The following is a 21,355-nucleotide window of genomic DNA, read 5'->3' as shown; positions in this document are numbered from 1 at the left end:
TCAGTCCGTATAAACTGTTTTTATTGCAAGTATGTCTGCTGTTTAGGAAATTAAGAATCAAAATTATGGACTTAAGCCATGGGAGGTAACCTGACGGGCTTGAATCTTCGAGGCCTGTGAACGTCCGACAAAATAGTCCTCCTTTCCCGGCACATAGCCCTAGTTAGGTTACGCAAGCTGTATGAGTACATAGTGTCCGCTTTTCTATAAGAAGCAATGTTTCAGATAAATACTTTCTTCTTTCTGCCCGGGTTCGAGTCCCATTGCGCCCTGCGTAGTTTTTTGAATTAATTACTTTATTTTTATTTCGTGCGATAGTGGCCACGACACCGGCGGTGGCGCACAACGACGGTGCACGCGACCCTTGTGGTGATCTCATAACCACTTTCGCTGTAAAAAAATTCGGGGGGGTGGGAAGGCACAAGTCCAATGTGCCGCTCCCCTGAAACGCCCCTGCGATACCGCGCAATGTCATTACTACTTGGAGTACTTACAGTGACTCTAGACGCTGCAATATGTGACATCAGTCAAAAGTTGGGCCTTATCATGGGTAATAAAGCCCTAAACTTTTTCGAGTGGTTTTAGACGTGTACTGCGGTGAAGCCAACCTATCAGGGGAATACTTAGCTCACAAGAGGGCCCTGACTGACCGTTACTGCAATGTGGGACATCGGACAAAAGTTGAGCCTTATCATGGGTGATAAGGCCTTCAACTTTTTCGAGTGGTTTTCGACGTGTGCTGCGGTGAAGCCAACCTATCAGGGCAACACTTAGCTCACAAGAGGGCCCTGACTGACCGTTACTTCAATGTGGGACATCGGACAAAAGTTGAGCCTTATCATGGGGGATAAGGCCTTCAACTTTTTCGAGTGGTTTTCGACGTGTGCTGCGGTGAAGCCAACCTATCAGGGCAACACTTAGCTCACAAGAGGGCCCAGACTGACCGTTACTGCAATATGGGACGTCGGACAAAAGTTCAGCCTTATCATGGGTGATAAGGCCTTCAACTTTTTCGAGTGGTTTTCGACGTGTGCTGCGGTGAAGCCAACCTATCAGGGGAATACTTAGCTCACAAGAGGGCCCAGACTGACCGTTACTGCAATATGGGACGTCGGACAAAAGTTCAGCCTTATCATGGGTGATAAGGCCTTCAACTTTTTCGAGTGGTTTTCGACGTGTATTGCGGTGAAGCCAACTAAGCAGGGCAATACTTAGCTCACAAGAGGGCCCATTTTGACCATCGCTGTTATGTGTGACGTCAGACAAAAGTTGAACATTATCATAGGTGATAAGGCCTTCAACTTTTCCGAGCGCTTTTTGGCGTATATTGTGGCGAAGCCAACCTATCAGCGGAATACTTAGCTCACAAGAGGGCCCATTTTGACCATCGCTGTAATGTGTGACGTCAGACGAAAGTTGAACCTTATCATGCGTGATAAGGCCTTCAACTTTTCTGAGTGGTTTTCGACCTGTGCTGCGGTGAAGCCAACTGATCAGGGGGATACTTAGCTCACAAGAGGGCCCACTCTGACCGTCGTTGAAATGTCTGACGGCAGACAAAAGTTGAGCCTTATCATAGGTGATAAGGCCTTCAACTTTTTAGAGTGGTTTTTGAGGTGTGCTGTGGTGAAGCCAACCTATCAGGGAAATATTTAGCTCGGAAGAGAGCACGGATTGACAGTCGCTGCAACGTGTGACGTCAGACAAAGTTGAGCCTTATCATGGGTGATAAGGCCTTCAACTTTTCCGAGTGGTTTTGAACGTGTATTGCACCAAAGCACACCTATCAGGGGATTATTTAGCTCACAAGAGGGCACACTCCGACCATCGCTGTAATGTGTCATGCCAGACAAAAGTTCAGCCTTATCATGGGTGATAAGGCCTTCAACTTTTTCGAGTGGTTTTCGACGTGTGCTGCGGTGAAGCCAACCCATCAGAAGGATACATTGTTCACAAGAGGGCCCACTCTGATCGTCGCTGAAATGTGTGACGTCAGACAAAAGTTGAGCTTTATCATAGCTGATACGGCCTTCAACTTTTCCGAGTGCTTTTTGGCGTATATTGTGGCGAAGCCAACCTATAAGGGGAATACTTGGCTCACAAAAGGGCCCATTTTGACCATCTGTGTAATGTGTGATGTCAGACAAAAGTTGAACCTTATCATGCGTGATAAGGCCTTCAACTTTTCTGAGTGGTTTTCAACCTGTGCTTCGGTGAAGCCAACCGATCAGGGGGATACTTAGCTCACAAGAGGGCCCACTATGACTGTCGCTGAAATCTGTGACGTCAGACAAAAGTTGAGCCTTATCATGCATGATAAGGCCTTCAACTTTTCTGAGTGGTTTTCGACCTGTGCTGCGGTGAAACCAACCGATCAGGGGGATACTTAGCTCACAAGAGGGCCCACTCTGACCGTGGTTGAAATGTGTGACGGCAGTCAAAAGTTGAGCCTTATCATAGGTGATAAGGCCTTCAACTTTTTCGAGTGGATTTTGAGGTGTGCTGTGGTGAAGCCAACCTATCGGGGGAATATTTAGCCGGAAGAGAGCACGGATTGAAAGTCGCTGGAATGTCTGACGTCAGACAAAAGTTGAGCCTTATCATGGGTGATAAAGCACTCGAGTGGTTTTCGACGAGTACTGCGGTGAAGCCAATCTATCAGGAGGATATTTACCTCGGAAAAGAGCACAAATTGACCCCCCCCCCCCGCTATGTGTGACATCAGACAAAAGTTGAGCTTTATGATGGGTGATAAGATTTTCACCATTTTCTAGTAGTTTCAACGTATATTGCGGTGAAGCCAATTTATGAGGGGAACATTTAGATCGGCGGAGGGCACAGCGTCACCGACGCTGCTAGAGTGAATCACTGCATATGCTTCCTAAAGGTAACATATACAGTGACTGTAATGATGAATATGTGATGAAAAAATGCGAGATGGCGGTACTAGGAGTATTCATTAGATTGATGGACGGACAGACGCACGGACGGACGCTTCGCCCCACTAATAATTCACTCTGTGGATGCGAGATTTGTTCCATTTTTTTCTTGTCGCGCGATAGTGGTTATAGATACCGGCGGCGGCGAAAACTATCTCAAAACAGCTTTCGCACTGCAAAAAAAAGCATGGGATGCCATGTCGGCAGAAGGAGATTCCAACATGAAAACTGTTCGACCAGCTACAGCATCGTGCGAGCATTAGGACGCTACGCTCGTCCGAGGTAGCGGGGCGATGTTACTAGCGGCCTGGTTTCGTAGCCACCGCCGAATGCCTCGGGTGATGCTGAGATGGATGTGGACCAACGGAATAAAGTGCCACGCGCAGCATGTTTCACCTTCGGGCGTCATGGATTTCGACGTGCCTAGAATGTCTTCAATATACCCGAAAACTAATTTACACCGAGACATCGATTCAGTTTGCAATGCTCGACTCAAAGAAGAGGTGGCCTCACTGTCTGGTTCACATGAAACCGATCTGTCGAAAATATTTGGCGCATTTTCATGCCCACAAAGCTTTTTCTCTTGGTAATCTACTGCCCCTTTAGTGCTTGGTGACAACTAAGTTTGAACTGTTAAGGAATCGAATTCAACTAATTGCAATGCAGTTTTTTTTTTTTCATACAACAAACTGTTTACATGTTCCGCCATGGTGATGCCATGGGCTCGTGTCAATTGTTCCTAGGTCGCAAGCCTTTCAGGGCCTTAATATTCCCATTATGTCATGCTCGCAAATCTGGTCAATTGTGGCTGAACGTGAAAATTTCCACCATCTTACATGACTAAATAGCGACTCACAGCAGAGGCTACCTACCTGGTACAGGTGAACTTGAACACAATCCCAAAAGAAATCTGTATCATAGGTGAGACCACTTAAAAAATGAAGCCACAGCAAGGATGGCATATTAGTTTTATTTACATACTGAACACACCTGCAACCTGACCGAGACTAAACACATTCAGTGGTGTGTGCAACAATGGAACTGCATTATAATTTAAAAGTAGTTAGTTTCACACAAGTTAAAGTATTTACAGACAACACAGACTCCTGAACAAGTATGCAACCCCTTATCTTTTAGTTTTAAATAAAACTGGGTTTGCAGGAGAAATGCCTTACAGACTCCATGAAGACACACAGCAGAGTGTTCCTGCATCGCCCCTCCGGGCGTCTTTCACAAGTAAGCATGGAATGTTTTTACATATCAGTGATGCTTATAACCAATAATATATGAAAAAAGAAGACTGTACAGCACACATAACTCTCATCACACCAGTAGAGACAGCATTATCATAAGTGAGAACAGATGTAAACAAAAGAAGCCAGTAAATTAAATGTGCCCTGCCCATACATCGAGTACCTACAGTAACAGAGACCACTCATCTATGCACAGAAAAATTTCAACAAAGGTGGTCCCGATTCTACAACTACAGAGTGCAGAGCAACGATATCTTTTCAGATGTACAGTACACAAACGTTAGGTGACACATGCTGTGGTAAGTGTTGAGTTTATTGGTTACATACCACGTAAAGAAAAAAATCGACCATCCACATGTTGACCATTTCAAAGACTAAAGCCATGTGTGAAACTCTAGTGCGCCAAGGGAGCTTGGAAGGAGAATATCGAGGACTAGAAGCCAGATATACATGCAGTGGCCCTGTGGAGACGCGACAGGCACAACTGCAACGTCGCAAGTGCAACCTGTTTTGTCACTGATTACATAACGAACCATATGCGCCATGATAACTAACCTCTAAGACTTTTGTTCTTGAGATCATTGCAGATGCCTTCCCTAAACATTTAAAAGCTCATAAAGACAACAGGAGCACTACATTCAGCAACATCAAATTTCAATGAGGGCAAAGAGCACAAAATGTCTCATTACAAGCACAGTGCATCCTGAAGGAAACAAGGCATGTACACTTGAAGCTTTTTTTGTCATCATGCATCTTAACAATACTATGAGCATTCTTTGCTAGTTCTGTGACGGACAGGACATTCCTTCCATTGGCGCCTTCCTTTAAGTGGCCTATATTTCTGATATCAGCTACACGAAAGGAAAAAGTAGATGTTGGTCCCCAAAATCAACTGCATGAAATGAGCCACAATGTTCACAATCAAAGAATTTTCACTGCTTTTATACGTATAAAAGCAGAAAGAAGTGCCAAATATGTATAGAAAAAAAAAGGAAAGGTACGGGGGAAGAGGCAAATGAAGACGACAGGGGAAGATCTGACAGCATTCACGCAGACACAACCGCACACAGTTCAACACGTCTTTCACGCTTCAGGAGTTGTCTTCAACAGCTGGCCACTGCTACCCCTTGGAGCTTTCTAGTCATTCAAAACTTTTATCTGCACAGCACTCCGGCAGAAACCCAACATAGGTTCCATCAAAAAGGCCTAGCACACAGGGCCAATGTGGGAGCTGGAAATGTCCTTTTCACTAGTGCTTGTTATATCCCAGTGCTTGAACTTGGCCATTGACAGTTTTTTTTGTTAGGACGCCGTCCTCGTGCACAGTGACCGTCTCCACACCATTTTCCAAGACCCTGTGAACGACATAATTTATAAGTACTTGATAGCAAAGGAAATTTCAGCAGATGAAAGAACAGATAAAAGCATCGACTTTTTAATCCTTTGTAGGTTCACCTATACTTTTGACATAGTGGTATAAGACACAGCTGCGGTATATTCATATAAACTACAAAGAAATAATATGAACAAGTTCTATAAAAATGAAACCAGTAGTTTGCTGAATGAAAAGAAAAAAAAAAAACGTGGGCATATACGTCTCCCTCACTCGTGAGAGTGTTTTAAAAAAGATGAAAAACACTGTCTCACAGTCTGATGAAGGCACCATGCCGCGATTGCTTAAATGGGTATTTGGGATGAAATGGCCAAAGGAAGTGGAGCAGAGTATCATTCTTAAGCTGTGAAGAGCAATGTTGTGCGGACCACATTTTAGCACTCTCCATTCTTTTTTAGCTTATCTGGCTGCCCTCACCTTTGCTGTCACAACTGTCTCTAGCAGAGCTGTTGTCCCTGAATATGTGTCTAGTTTTCAAAAGGTGTATGATATAAAGAATGAATATGTGACTACTTTTCAAAAGGTACACGATATAAAGAAAATATTTCCACGCACTAAATCCGCTATTGCACTGAGGGACGAGCGGGACAATTTCGCAGGAGATCGCTCTGATACCTTCATCGGTTATGTTATTATGCAAATTTACACAAATACATGACTGCATGTCCTCTCAAATGACCTCTCGGGAAAACCAGAAAAGAAAGAAATTATCCTGCATTCTGATTGATAGGCTCTATCTGCAGAGAAAAAAATCAGAAGCTGTCATAAAAAATTGACCAAACTTCAATGTCATTGTTACACTACTTCCGTCCCTCAAATGAGTTAAAATTTTTCTTCAAGACTACAAAGACTTATGTAAGACATGGGTATATGAGTGACTTAGCACTGCGCCAAGTATGACGAGTGATGGAGGAACTGTCCTCTCCAGATGAAAAATTAGAACGTATCTGTCCCATCGCTGCATAAAGGATTAATAGCCGTGCGTGAAAAAATTTGCACCTTATTTTATTGAACTTAAATAGCTATCAACAAAGCAGCATGCATAACTGCAAATTATAATTTTTATGTATCACAGTTTATTGAGCAAAAAACATGTACTGATCACAAAAACACACTTGTGGGACCCAGCGAATTTGTTAAAAAGTCCCTACAGTACTGTCTTTTCATGAAGCAACAAATACTACTATGCGCACAATGTACAACTACAGAACACAGCAAAGGCGAAATGGCTAAGTTGCTCCACACGTCTCATTAATATGAAGGTATCAGTTTGCCAATGCATGCTCAGAGTGAAATAGCAAGTTTAAAGTTCCTACAAGCAACTGTGATTTGCAAATGAAGTGACATGTCACTCCCATAGAACAGTTACCAGGATACTCCGATTTGTAGAGAACGCCAAGAAGTGTTGGAGAACAACTTACTTCCTGGTCTCTATCTTTTTGCCGTTGACAAACCGTGTAGACGTCGTCGTCTTTCGCACACCTGGCCGCATTGCTCCCATGTCAGTGCTGAATGTGGATGTTGTTACCGACGTGAACCTACAAAGCAAAGAAAAGATTTAGAACGTGCAGGTTTGACATAAGCTTGACAAGACAACGCGGTACGAGTCAAACAGGTTAGTACAAATTCAGACGTGCAATGCAAGTTCTATCTACTAGAACTATTTAGAGGACCAGTCAAAAGCAATGTTATCATTGTTTCATGCAACAGAAACTGCAAAGGAAGAAAAAATTGTAGTATGCTTAATGTATGAAGCTATGGACTCAAGTCCTTAATTTTTCAGCAATCATGCAGCCACTGAATAAGTGTGCAACCGTTGCAAGAGGCTGCTCAGTTATAACAGCTGCACGAACGTGACAATATGTAAACTCTGGCAAGAGCCATATAGATGTGATTCAGCAAAAGTACCAGAACTCTACATAGAGACCAAGTGTAAAAAACAGGAAGCAGCTTACATTCACTAGAACATGCCACCGATGTCGCAAAAGCGCCTTAAATCACGATACAGGCAGACTTCGACAAGCTTTTCTAGCATAAATGAGTGCCTTCTGCAAGATTGTGCACAGCAGCGTACCACAAAAGTCAGTTTGAGGCTGATCAACTCTAATTCACATCAATATAGGGGACTAGCATCTTGCGTAGAAGCTAAGTGACACTGTATTTGGCAGTCAATGTGACGGATATGTATGGACAGGCTCTGGTAGCCAGCTACCTGACCCACCGCATATTTGCAACTTTCTCTGCCATTTACCCTTGGTTCCTTGCACAGATTGTCATGGGGCCTACAACTAGAGCACACAGAACAAACAGCATTTGAACTAGTAAAGCGTTTTCCACAATGCATGCACACATACAATCACACTTCAATAAAGTTAAGACACTCCGCAGCAGAAAACCTCATTGTATAATGAATTTGATCAAGTTAAGGGTCCTATGTTTAAACGGTAAAAATAGCCTCACATTTTTCCAGGATCGTCTGCATCTCAGGGACAAGAAAACAAAAAAGCGTGGCAGCAGCAGAATAGAGTGGAATAGCATGTCTGCTCATCCCGAGGGCTTAGGGAACCACGGAATAGCAGAAAAAATTCGGCTATGTTTTACGAGTGTGTCATAGCATGGCTATATTACGAGACACTTCAAAACCATGATGACAAACTTTGTAGCAGAACAGATAACTCATTCAGCTTTCATTAACTCAAGTGTGCACATTCATACATCCACTGACAACCTGTCTCCACTTTATTAAATGGCATCTGCTGCAGCATGACCACCGGTGAACGAGAGAAAGTTCTGCGTATTGCATCACCTACAAAGCTCACATCGCATCCGGAATGCTTGGTGTACCGTATGCATTTGTGCTCGTGCAGTGAAAGCGTCTCTGCAGTAAGGTTGTGGGGGTGGGGCGCAATGTGTCACCTACAATGTGACAGCATTGCTTTCACTACTGCAGGCGACATGCCCTTAAAATTACCCTGCACAAGATGTGTGTATATTATTTCTACAGGGGCCATGCCAGGACCAAGTCAATTCATTGTAAAACGCAGGCCATCACATAGTTAGGGAACATATGATCGAGGTTCCACTATATGCACTGTGTCGAAGTCTTTGTCACTGGTCAGCCAGCCTTTGTAGCCGAAAGGCACAGCGTGCAGTCAGTCGTACAATGACTTGAAGAGCCCTGCTAAGTTTTATTCAAGAAAAACTGGTAGCACGACGATGCCTTCCATTCCGTTCTCTCAACTTTGTTTTCGCAGCCACTACCAAGGTGCCTCGACGAAGCCATAGAGAGTGGTCAAGAGGCCTCTGTAATCGAAAATTCAGAAGAGCTTTTGTGGCAGCCACACCACGAGTGTAAGGGGTGCAGTTTGACCTTTCACAATAACAGGTTGCAAAGCATGACGGTGCATTTTGTTTTCTTTGCTTGACAGTATCTTTCAAAGCCCTCCAGCAATGTTTCCATACGTAAAGCTATCTGCAGAGGATCAATTTATCTTAGCTGATGTTTAACAACCTTTCACTTATAGACTAAGCACATGAATGCAGTGATCACAGATATTATATTACACCGAACTAAGGCACAATGTTACTAGCCTAATCGGGAAGGAATAATACTACATGACAAAAAACGCCTACCAAAATGGTGCTGTTCAAACCATAGCACGATTCAGCTTCCGCAAGGCTTCTGTGTGGAAGCCAGAGCTTACATTTCTTGACATCTTTTTGGTCAACATTTTTCTTTTATATTTCTACCATGCCATTGCATTACATTATAACGAAGTGAGATTTCGTTCGATTCTCCATTTCATAACGCTACACAGTTTTCACTAGAGCTATGATTGGAAAGCCACATCACATTATATAACAAATCTTGATATGATTCATGCATGATAACATGCAATACAATAAATGCGACACTGGCCGCTTCAAGGCTGTGTCTATCACACATCTGCATTTCGCCCCTATTGTAACGATTAGGCACAGTAGGTTTGCTTCACCTGTCCAACAGCACAGAACTGTGTGAGTTATACAAAGCTGAGCAGGCAACAGGTATCATGCTTGGCAAGCTAAGGAGCGATGCCAGACAATGACGGTGTTACAATCTGATGCAACTATGCGGCCACGTACTCTCGCATTAGCGGAGTTATAATATAGAGGGGGGCTTTTTTTACGTCCTAAATCAGCAATATGATTAAGAGGGACGCCGTAGTGGAGGGCTCCGGAAATATCGACCACATGGGGTTCTCTAACGCGCACTGACACACCCCAGTACATAGGCCTCTACCATTTCACCTCCATTGAAATGAGACTGTCGTGGCCAAGATCAAACCGGCGACCTTCAGGTGAGGAGCCGAATACCCCAGCCACTGGTCCATCAATGTGGCCACTACAGTCATTCTGGATGACTATGCAGGATTGCTGCTCCAATAAACCAAGATACTGCAACTAGGCTAGTGCAAATACTAAACTTTAGATTTAAACTGAACAGTGATTTGGTTGAATAATTTCGAATTAAATTTGGATTGTATATATCACAAATTACAAACTAAAATGAGCATATTTTTTATGATCCAAATAACCACAATATTTTTTTAAAGTTGAAATGAGGCATGTGCAAATGTCATTCAAAGAAATGGAAGCAACATTGAATGGTACCAGGATTTCACTTTCCGTAGAATGCAAGTGACAACCTGTAAAATATGTCAAGTTTTAAACCTTCCCAGGCATATGCCAGTATCACGAGCTTTAAAAAAAAAATAGGAATCGATCTGAAGGTATTGCATTCATTAAATGTTTAAATGGGGCTTCATCACAGTACAGATTTTCCCTGGTTATATGTGTTCACTGTACAGCACTGCTTTTCTTTTCTGCAGTGAAATCAGATTTACGAAAAGGGGGGGGGGGGGGGGGGTATTCGTTTTGAAATGAACTTTTAACACTGTAATATTGGTACAAATATTCAAAGTGTTCGAATATTTGCACAAGCCTAACTACAACACACATTGCAATTCTTGAATCGTTTTCCTTTCCTTGATGTACTTTGCTCTGATGGAATCTGTGATGATGCAAGACTCTCCCAAAGTTTCAGCTCCTGCAGATAAAGCTTCCCATCAACACAACCTTTACATTGTGGTCAACAGCATCCTTGTGAAGCGAGCGTGTAAACATGCCACAATATTTAGTCCAAGTAGTTGCGGTGAACTGCCCTTGCAATTGCAAATCCACAACAGCACATGCGCTAAACACGCTGGGTATTATCGGGACACCACGGCCAACTACAAGACCCATTTTTTACAAAAATAGATTAAGTCAGTCTATAAATTCTAAAATTGTTTAGACAGTCTAAAGACTGTCAATCTATTTTTGTTAGCAGAGTGCGCAGATCCTGCAATATTTCGCATACACTCTGCAATCGCTGCCATGCCTATCCTTCATAGCATTATTGGAAGTCCAATGTGAGCACAGGGTAGCCAGTGTTATGCCGAAGGAAATGGTTGTACGTGGGTTAGTTACACATTGCAGCCACAATTTGGCCGGCCAACAAGTGGAGCAACCTACCCATCAAATCCGCCAAAGATGTCAGGAAAGCCAAGGTTTGGAATAGGGAAGCCAGTCATCGGGAAGAAGTCATCTCTCCTGTTAACCGCTGCAGCTGTAATGGCAAATACAAGGAACAAGAAAAATTGCTAACAGTTTGATGACCATGTACAGCCACGTACTCAAAAAACATTAATCACTGGCCGTAATTTCAAGAGCATAATGGCCGTAATGTACAACACAGAAGCCTAATGTTTGTAAATGTGGGAAAGAAGAAAGTACTGGCAATGCAAGAAAAAGAAAGCATTGACGAATGAGAAGGCCCTTTACCACAAATGAACGTGGTATTAAAAAGCTTGTACAAAAAGTAGAAAGGCTTCTCGAGGTTAGTTTGACTTAATCGAGCAGAACGTTTAGCGGCTCATAATGAGGTGATGCTGCATCGGTTCATCACAATCATGTAAAAGAATGTGAACTGCTAGACAATTAATAACACAACTGATACAGGCTTAAACCTGTAGCTCTATAAAAAAGTGTGAAGCTTGTCATTTCTAAATTACCCACAATAAAAACGTGCTTTTAAAAAAAACATGCCTGTGACCTTAACACTAGAAAATGAGTTTCCAAAAGTTAGGTAAGCACATGTTAGTGGAACTATGGACTGAGGACATACAGCAGAGGGAAGCAAGCGACAAATGAAACACATGAGACGCACATTAGCGTGGACAATCACCAAGCAGACTCGTACCTAGACAAGAAGCAAGTCGCTATGACGAGGGAAATTCTAAGTCAATATATAGTAAGTGAACTAATAATGAAGGCACCACTGCTGCAATAAACTAGAAGCAAAATCAACACATTTTCAGTTGATGTTAAAATGTAAAGTTGCATTCTTAAAAATTGTCTAATATTAACAGTGAGATACACGCAAACATTAAGAAAACTGCCACAAGCAGAAAGAATATATATTAGCCAGCAACAGTAACAAAATATTGCATGCCAAACTGCATTTCTTTCTAAACAGCAAAGACGAGTAATGGCCAGTTTTCAGAACTGAGCACACAGGCTCTGATGCAGCTGGCTAAACCAGGGCGAAGCATGCCTGATGCCCTTCATTGGTAGGCATCATTGGCCAACAGTCATGGGAAGCATGAGCAAAGAAAGCATATCCTTTACCCAAGACAGATTGTCAACCATTGAGGACCACTGACACTCCACACGACATTACGCACCAAATGTTTTGTCCTGCAGACACCGTAACACACAGTTCCAATGACCAGTTCGCATAGTTTACATCAGCCACTTACACAACATCACCCACCCCTTTCTCAGTTGTACAGCTATGCAGGAAAAAAAGCCAAACAAACAAACAAACAAACAAAAAAGGGACTGCCAGGGGTGCAAATGACGGGCTGACTAAGGGAGTGAGAAGGAATTTGCAAACAGCCAACCAAACCCAGGAAAACAGCCAGCCAGCATGGCAGACTAAACCACACAAGGGCAGTGCTGACAAGAGAAGCAGCAGCAGCCAGGTAAGGGAGCACGCATTGCTTTGCAGTGTAATGAAGCAGGGAGAGCGAAACAAACGTAATGGGGCAGCAGGTGTGACGAAGATAACAGAAAAAGGGAGCAGCCTCTTGGCCGCTTTTTCACACCTGAATGTCCGTGCAAGAAACGGTTACGGGCCGCAGCCCTGCGACCTCCACCCTCAACATTTGCCCGGTGGCGACTCAGAAAAGGCGCTGAAATCCAGAAGAGATGAACAGATAGTGGCCGAGGAGAAATTTAATAAAAAAATAAAAAAAAACTGCCCCCTTTCTACAATAACATCACTGTGCTCCTTTCTTTTTCTTAAATAATTGTATTTTGCTTTTCACCACCTCACTAAGTGGACATGCCCATATAGTGTGGCGAAGTGCTGGTGCACACCCTAAACAACGGACATTTTGCAAATTTCTTCAAATCAAGACTCCTGCAAGGAGCAGCCCTATTGCTGCTTGCAATATCTTACGTGCATTTTTTTTTTTCACTGTTTTGTACACCCAACAATCGGCATGCCATAATGTAGATGTGCAAGACCCAAAACTCAAGAATATGCAGGGAACTGCCCCATGATCTCTACCCATGAGGTGCTGCCTGCAGTTTACTACAAGCACTGCCCCTTGACTGTCAGGCAAAGGTTGTGCATTAAAGACACCCCTATAAATAAGTTAATACAGTCAAACCCTTTCATAAGAGACAGCAGTGTGCCAACATTGAAATATGTGTTGATAAGGAAACACTAATGCGGTACCCTGCTCATAAGACACCTTATATAAAAGGCAAGGATTGCTCCCCAGAGCACGTCTTTTATTAAGGGGTTCAACTGTACAGCCATGGCTACGTCTGTGTAGAGCACACGGGGAGCCGATTTTCGCTGAGCGGGGCCAAACCTCGAGGCGGTTTCGTGCTCTGAAGTGCTGTATCAGAAGCATGTGCGACCTAGCTGTCAGGCTGACCAGATTAGAGCCCCAAACTGCCTCGAGGTTTCGCCCCGCGGAGCGAAAACTGGCTACTTGCATGCTCTACACCGACGTGGCTGCGACTGTACATGAAGTTGTAGGCCAGTATTCCGGAAGATGACATTACACAAAATCTCCCCATATTGGCTCACATTTAGGCACACACTATCCGTGATAATAACTTCTGGGGTTTAAGATCCCAAAACCAGGATACGATTATGAGGGATGCCGCGGTGAAAGGCTCTGGAAATTTCGACTACCAGGGGTTTCTTAACATGCACTTAAGTACACAGACCTCAAGCATTTTCGGCTCCATCGAAAATGTGGCCGCCACTACCGGGATCAGAGAGTTATAGTATACCGGGCTTACCAAGTTATCGGGTGTACCGTGATACCGGAATCGAAGTGCGCATGCGCAGATACGTACGTCACCCGTACAGCTTCCCGTACGCGCGGTATTTTTTAGATTTCATGTTACCGTGGTAGCGTAGGTGTACGTAAACATGGTGGCGCTCGCGGACGCCCGCTTCGAAGTGATTTTGGCGTAGTTGTTGAAAGATTCACCTTGTCTGCAGCAAACGACTGTTCAAAGTGGCTTCACTTGCCTTCAGTTAGCTTCGATGACCGAGTATTACAAATAGGTTGGCGTAGTTTTTGAGATAGCTTCTCATTTCACACGCGCCTAGGCCTAACTACAAGATCGATGTAACCAAATCGGCAACGTAGATGTTTTCACGTTTGGTGCATGGTTCATATTTATTTACATTTATTATTTACATTTATTATCACTAAAATTATCACTATTTATTTACATTTATTATTTACATTTATTATCACTAAAATAAACTTCTAACAATGCTTCGCGCAATGGGATAGGCAAACATTCTCGTTTTCTTGTGATTTTCACTGTTTAACTTATTAACCATCAAATAGGTGGTGCCACCATCCCAGCTGGGGCACGTAAACGATATCCCGCTAAACTATAATACGCTGCCCACAACAAACATTTGCTTCACGGTAATGCCATTCCTTTAACCTACGCTATCACGCTAACGCTAAACTATAACCGTCTATCATGTCCCGCCACCTTCACGTCAGCAGTCAAGCACCAGAACCACTAGACCAGTGTGGCGGGTACAGCCTGTGATGGTGACTGGCAAGATATGACAGACAAAACCACTATAAAAAGTTGTGCACGTAAGCCTCTGGTCTAAGGGCAGGGACAGCAAGGGCTGTATACTTTGCTTTTGGGGACACTTTCACTTCTATATGATCAGTTTCACTTAGCCATTCAGCGCTGCCTGAAGTAGATGCCCTTGAAAGTTATCGATCCAGGACAAGAAGATCCAGAAGAATATAGAAAAGCAGCCGGGCATTGCTTAACAGAAAACTTGCAGAGTTTTTGCAAAATGTCCATTGAAGTAAAGGCATTTGCCATTTTTATCCTAATTACTAAAATTTGCATTTGCTAAGAGAAACACATCCCTTTAGGAGTGTTGATTGACTATCATGGCAAACAATTTGGCTGGCATAATTTCAGCCATCGCATGGAAAATTTGTACACACCACAATCTCAGACAGTTATAAAGTAAACTCACAAATGTAAAAAACAAGAAAAACTATAAATGTCACAAAGGTATTGGTATACATACTCATTTACTGTGCAAGGTGTTGACTATTCAATGATGCGATTTGCAGTTTACAGCTTTTAGGACACACTTCTGAATTTTATAGTATAGATAATGAAATAACAATTAGCAAAGACCATACTAAACTCATATGCAATTTGGTTTAATGACGTTCTCTACATCTTCATAAAGAGTTGCTCTGCTTATAATAACATAAGTGTATTGCCAGGTTATCATAACTACAGAGTATTGCCACCAAATGCAAGGATGGAATGAACTTTAATAATTAAGGCAGAAAGTTCAACACACGGAATGCTTTCCAGTTCTTATATTAAATGGATTCGAACTTTTTTTGTGTGTGTGCCAAGTCACTCGTAAAATTTTTCCTGTCTCTTGTCACATTTTGGGAGGCTTATTTGCATTTTTCCAGCAAATACAGTTAGTTTAGTGGTTACGTTCAGTGGTACATTGGTTGTTCACTAACAGCGTGTTTGTCGATAACGCTGCAGTCAGATGTTCAAGGCAGACTTGCGTAGGGGAATCGACAAGTATAGTTAATAATGCACTGGAGGATTAGACCAAATGAAGACTACCCTGGATACAATGATAAAAAGTAAATGTGCTCTAATTTGCGGTTGCGTATATTTTCACCATAAAAAATAGCATCATGTTTCTTAACTCTCTTTATAATTGTGCGACAGTTTTTTTTCTTATAATTAGAAGTAGCTTTAAGGATGGAAAATATTAAATTTCCGCTTCTGCCGAGCTTCTTCAAAAAAGTCGTGCTTTTTTTTTTTGGGCGGGACCGAGAGGGGGGTTTCTTTTGATGACTATTTGCTTGTTAGCATGGTAGCATCTGGCAACTCTAGCTGTCACACAGCTTGACACAGCAGACAAAAAGAAAAAAAAAAAAAAGCTGTTATGCAAAGCTCAAAAAGCAACAAAGGCGCCTCACCAGTTGCGACTTGACAAATGCTTATCTATCATGTTCCGTAATATTAATTAAAAGGCTGCCATCACCTTACGCTAATGTCATGTCAGAAATGCAGCCATGCAAATAGTCATTTGTTCTTACCACTTATCGAAGCTTTAAGTAGTCTAGCCAACTCAAAAGAGGCTGAAAAAAGCTGCTAACTCACTTGTTTATCACAACATCTTTCTTATGGTATTATAGCATGTTGACAAAAACAATGAAGCATAGTGAAAAAGGTAAAACAATGGTCAAGTTTCCAAATTTTCAACATAGATTCTTTCTACAGCAACGAGGGAGGGGGAAGGATAAAACGAAAAAACAAACATTTTCTTTCATTTACTACAAAGAGCCGAGGACAGCACTGCCTCCCGAATGAAGGTGCTATCCCTCCAAAGCTTACTGTGCAGTGTCAAAAAGTAGATAATGTACCGTATATACTCGTGTAAGGGCCGCCCTCGTGTAAGGGCCGCACCCCAACTTTGAAAGCGGATATTTCGAAAAAAAAAAAAAACAAAAGTTCAAAATGTCCCGCCAGAAAAGTGTAGTTAGTTCATTTACAGCCAGATGGCGCTGCACGCTTTTCCGCTTTTATTCTACTTCCGCCGACGCGCCGACCACGCTGTTGACAGCGCGCCGCCATATTTGCCTTGTGCGGCCTCTTTGTTGGCATCGTTCCTAGCATCGTGTCGATACGTTGGCAGCGCGACTTCAGATCGGTGTCGTCGGTGTCACTTTGTTGGTTGTAGTGAACCCTGCAGAAGCCAGCGCACGTGACGGACGATGGGCCGGCATCTGAGATCATTCACTGCAGCATTTAAGCTGCAAGTGATTGACTATGCCGAGGAGCACGGGAAGCGGGAAGCTGGACGAAAGTACGACGTCGATGAGAAGCGCGTGCGTTACTGGATGAATCAGAAAGATGCCCTCGCCGCTACTAACAGGAGCCGAAAGGCGTTTCGCGGGAAAAAGTGCAAGTACCCGCAACTCGAAAGCGAGCTCGTCAACTACGTCGTCGACACACGAAGGGACGGCTACGCCGTATCGACTGACATGATACGCGTCAAAGCCCTCAGCATCGCTCGCCACATGGAAATACCCCCGGCACAATTCAAGGCAAGTCGGGGCTGGGCTACGCGGTTTATGAACCGTAACCAGCTTTCTATTCGGCGCCGAACGACGATTTGCCAAAAACTGCCGCGCGAGTACGAAGACCACGTCATTAAGTTTCATCGCTTCGTGAATGCTCTCAGGAGGGAGCATGAATACGACCTGTCCCAAATTGGGAATGCGGACCAGACACCTGTGTGGTTCGATGCACCGGAAAGCACCACAGTGGATTTAAAAGGTGCGAAAAGTGTGTCTGTGCGCACGACTGGTGCAGAACGCCAAAGGTGCACTGTGATGTTGTGCATCACGGCAGACGGCAGGAGGCTTCCGCCGTACGTCGTATTTAAAAGGAAGACTCTCCCAAAAGAGAAGTTCCCTCAGGGAATCGTCGTACGTGCGCAAGAGAAGGGCTGGATGTCCGAGGAACTGGTCGTTGACTGGATTAAGACCGTCTGGGCAAACAGACCTGGAGGGCTGTTACAACGGAAAGCCCTCCTTGTTTTGGACAGCTTTAGGGGCCACTTGACCGACCGCGTCAAGAACCGAGTTGCCGCAACTCGTACGGACTTGGCCGTCATTCCCGGTGGCCTGACGAGTGTGCTGCAGCCGCTCGACGTATGCGTCAACAGACCATTCAAAGTGGAATTTCGCCGATGTTACTCTGAATGGATGGCTGGAGGCGTCCACGAGAAGACCCCTACAGGACGGCTGAAGCGGGCGTCGCTCCAACAGGTGTGTGAATGGATTTTGAATGCGTGGCGTGCCATGTCAGTAGAAGTAGTTGCTAAAAGCTTCAAGGTAACGGGAATTTCGAACTCCATGAACGGCACCGAAGATGACCGTCTCTGGGAAGACGCGGACGCCGAGGCGAGCTCCTCCGAGAACGAGGACAGCGAAATGGAATCCGAATAAAAACATTTCTGGCATGTCATTTGTGACTCTTGCACTCTGCTACTGTTGCATAAACAGTACAGACCTTTGGCCTGTACTGCCTGTACTAAATCGGCCTGATTCGTGTAAGGGCCGCACCTAGCAAAATTTTCGAAAAAAAAGTGCGGCCCTTACACGAGTATATACGGTACTCTTAACGGAGGCAAATGCCACTGTCAACATGCCTGAGTCAAGGCAAATACCGAGTGGAGAGAAACGTTTGTAATACGAGCCAGATACCCCCACTAAAGTACATTCAACTATATCTCCGAGTAATTTGTGAACCTTGAAGAATAGGCACTAGAACCTACTTTAATGTGGAAATAATAATAATTATAAAATTGTCCACACAGTTCTATCACCTTTCAGTGCAGCTTGTTGGCGTGGAAAACCAAGAACAAATTTTTTGGCGGCTTCGAAAAGTTTCAGCCCACAGACAGAGGCGTACTGGCCAAGTTGTCTCCAAGCAACAGACTCTCTTTGTCCCAGCAGCCATAATGAATACCAATAGTGGCAGCCCTTAGCAGTGATAATAGCAAATGAGGATTGAAAAGGTTATTTCTTTTACATTTGCTTGCCCAACTTTGCCCTAGCAACTAAAGTGTCAGTGGCAAGGACAAGATAAGCAGAATAATGTCGATTACATTGCGACAGCAGGATTAAAAATAAATGAAAACCGTGTTCTCCCCTCCACCCCCCGATTTAACATGCAATGCACCAATTAAAACTTTGAAGCAGCAAGCCCTTCATTCCATCCAAGGCTACCCCAATAATGAATGTAACATAAAAGTGACGTGTGGCAGCGTCGTAAAAGGAAACATGACACGAACATATAAAGATTATGGAGATCCAAATGCGAGAAATGAAAAGAATGCCTTCAACCTTGCAGCACTGTGCACAAAAGATCCAACTGTTTAGCATTCTGTAAATGTCAAAGTGCAATGAAGGAGCTTAGGAATGCCAATGAATGTAACCAACCCTGGGCCATTTGAAGAACCTGTTGCTATGAATATGGATAAGAACATAGAGTGGCAAAAATTGCATGCCTTGCCCGAGGTGCGTGCAGCAGCAAAAGCACCATTCTATACCACATGTAAGAAATAGGCACTGGGATGCCATGCTGAATAAGTAATCTCAAATAGCAATACCGTAATAAGAAAGAAGAGTGCCATGTGAATAATTAAAGGGCACTAATTTAACATATCTTGCTTAAGTATTAAAGCTGAAGCAGAAAGATACTTTGTGAAATAATATTACAAAAAAAAAGATTGCTCTTCCACCCTCTCACACCAGAGTATGTGGCCATGCCTCGGCAATCACTGAAAAACAGATGCTATATTCTGTTTCGCATGCTGGAACAACTCCGGCAGACAAAATTTTGCAGCTATGGTGGAGCTATATAGCCAAATAACCTACTATAGTAAAAAGATCTTGTGCAGATAAATGTTTTAAAAAAAAGAACACTAAATTTGAAGCAGTGTAACTCTGCAGTGCAGGCAAATCCAGAAAACTAGAGCTCTCAAAAGCCCTGCTGGAAATTCGATCATAGGACTACCTTTTACTATTTTACAATAATCCTCATGCTCCATGTGTGATGGAACTTTTACTGATATGACTTGATTTTTTTTTTTTTTGAAGGGTGGAGAGGGGGGACATTGTGTCTCATAATATTTGCAGGGTAGACATGATACTGCTACCAGTGACCCAGGTGCTTATTCTAACAGCTTGGTAAGTTCCAGCAGTTACTACCGCTCTGTTTTTACTAAAATGTTTTATAAAGCTTGATAAGTTCCAGCAGTTACTACCGCTCTGTTTTTACTAAAATTTTTAAGTGAGGGAGCACTTTCATAGCTAGCATCATTTGATTTATCTTAAAAACTGCCAGCATGAGCGTTCGCCAGTACCACAGAAATAAACTGTCGAAACAGGCATTAGTTTCATTCCTTCCTGGTAACCAAGTCCAAATAAAATGGGTGAATATTTATGTCAAATGTTTACTGTATGTGATGCAAATACTAAAAATGGTCTTCTCGTGTAATTTGAGTAAAGTGGGAAGACACAATATTCTTCCCAAACTTTCACTCAACCATGATGTACATGCAATGTGCAGTTGATCTGCAGGCCATCAGACATTGAATAGTGCATTCGAGACAATACAGGTGACACTGCACAAGAATTGCCGAACTGAAATACACATTTTCAAAACCTCTCAGACAACTACTTGGACAGGAGCAGCGCAATCATACTTACAGTGTCCGTGCCTAGCTTGATTGTGAAGATGCTGCTGCTGGCGACCCGTGTTTGCAGCGGTGTAGGGGTTGTCAAAGAACATGTGGAATGAGTCTGTGCCAAAAAACTCCCGGAACACTTCCTCCGGGTCCCGGAAGGTGAAGCTGAAGAATGGTGCGGCAAACCCATCGTCGAAGAATCCGCCGACACCACCCGGGCACCCATTGAAGTGATGATGGTTGTGGCGGGCACCTGACCGTGTGCCACCTGCTGTGCCGTTCAGGCCCTCCTTGCCATACCGGTCATACACTTTGCGTTTCTTTTCTGGTGCGACCAAAAAAAAAAAAACAATGTAACAAAGTCCCATTTACAGTAAACTCCCAAAGATTAGCTTTGTGCTCGTCTGCCGAAATTCTGCAGGCTGTGCATCTAGTTTGTGCATCATCGCAAGTAACAGACACAAAGCTACGTAATATGAAATCAGGGGCTAGAATATTCTCTGGGGCCGTAGGACATCATACACTCATTCCAGGGCTGTTACTGAAAGCACTAGGGCAGTATGAACACACAAATTCAGTGTACAGACATCGTAATTACGCACCTCTGAAATAAGGTATTCTGCAATCAATAAGCTATGAAATCTAACAATGTAATGCAGCAATCTTGTAAACAAACTAGCACTATTGGCATGTGCATGCCCATATTGCACATACGTGCAAAATTACACCAAAAAGTACCATTTCAGCCTCTATCTCGCCCAGCTCAAATAGGTACGTAGCTGCTTCAACCTTTTGTGCACCGTTTACAAGATTTGCAGCAATGAACCCAAGCACACACTCCTGTGCAATAGTAAATCTCAAACTCATT

The 21,355-nt window shown here is 43.4% G+C and overlaps 1 protein-coding gene across 7 annotated transcripts in view; it reads right to left on the bottom strand.

The window, feature by feature from the left end:
* Window positions 1-4,956: 4,956 nt before the first annotated feature.
* The window catches only part of mrj (DnaJ heat shock protein family (Hsp40) member B6 mrj), a 193,839-nt gene continuing 177,440 nt past the window's right edge, over window positions 4,957-21,355 (bottom strand). For 4 of the 7 annotated variants that reach the window (XM_037435596.2, XM_075894196.1, XM_037435588.2 and 1 more), the window contains 5 exons: window positions 20,510-20,812; window positions 12,776-12,862; window positions 11,142-11,235; window positions 7,007-7,123; window positions 4,957-5,547 (listed from right to left, as the gene is read on the bottom strand). In XM_037435596.2, coding sequence (XP_037291493.1) covers window positions 5,442-5,547; window positions 7,007-7,123; window positions 11,142-11,235; window positions 12,776-12,862; window positions 20,510-20,812 — 707 coding nt within the window. In that variant the 3' untranslated portion in view covers window positions 4,957-5,441. Of the gene's footprint in view, window positions 5,548-7,006; window positions 7,124-8,753; window positions 8,889-11,141; window positions 11,236-12,775; window positions 12,863-20,509; window positions 20,813-21,355 lie in introns of those variants that run through there. The other 3 variants (XM_037435603.2, XM_037435608.2, XM_037435618.2) reach the window with 2 other exon arrangements.

This window comes from Rhipicephalus microplus, chromosome 1, assembly GCF_043290135.1.
Source record: "Rhipicephalus microplus isolate Deutch F79 chromosome 1, USDA_Rmic, whole genome shotgun sequence".
Lineage (NCBI taxonomy): Eukaryota > Metazoa > Arthropoda > Arachnida > Ixodida > Ixodidae > Rhipicephalus > Rhipicephalus microplus.
Note: the sequence above shows the minus strand (reverse complement) of the source record. Positions and strands in the feature narration are given on the sequence as shown.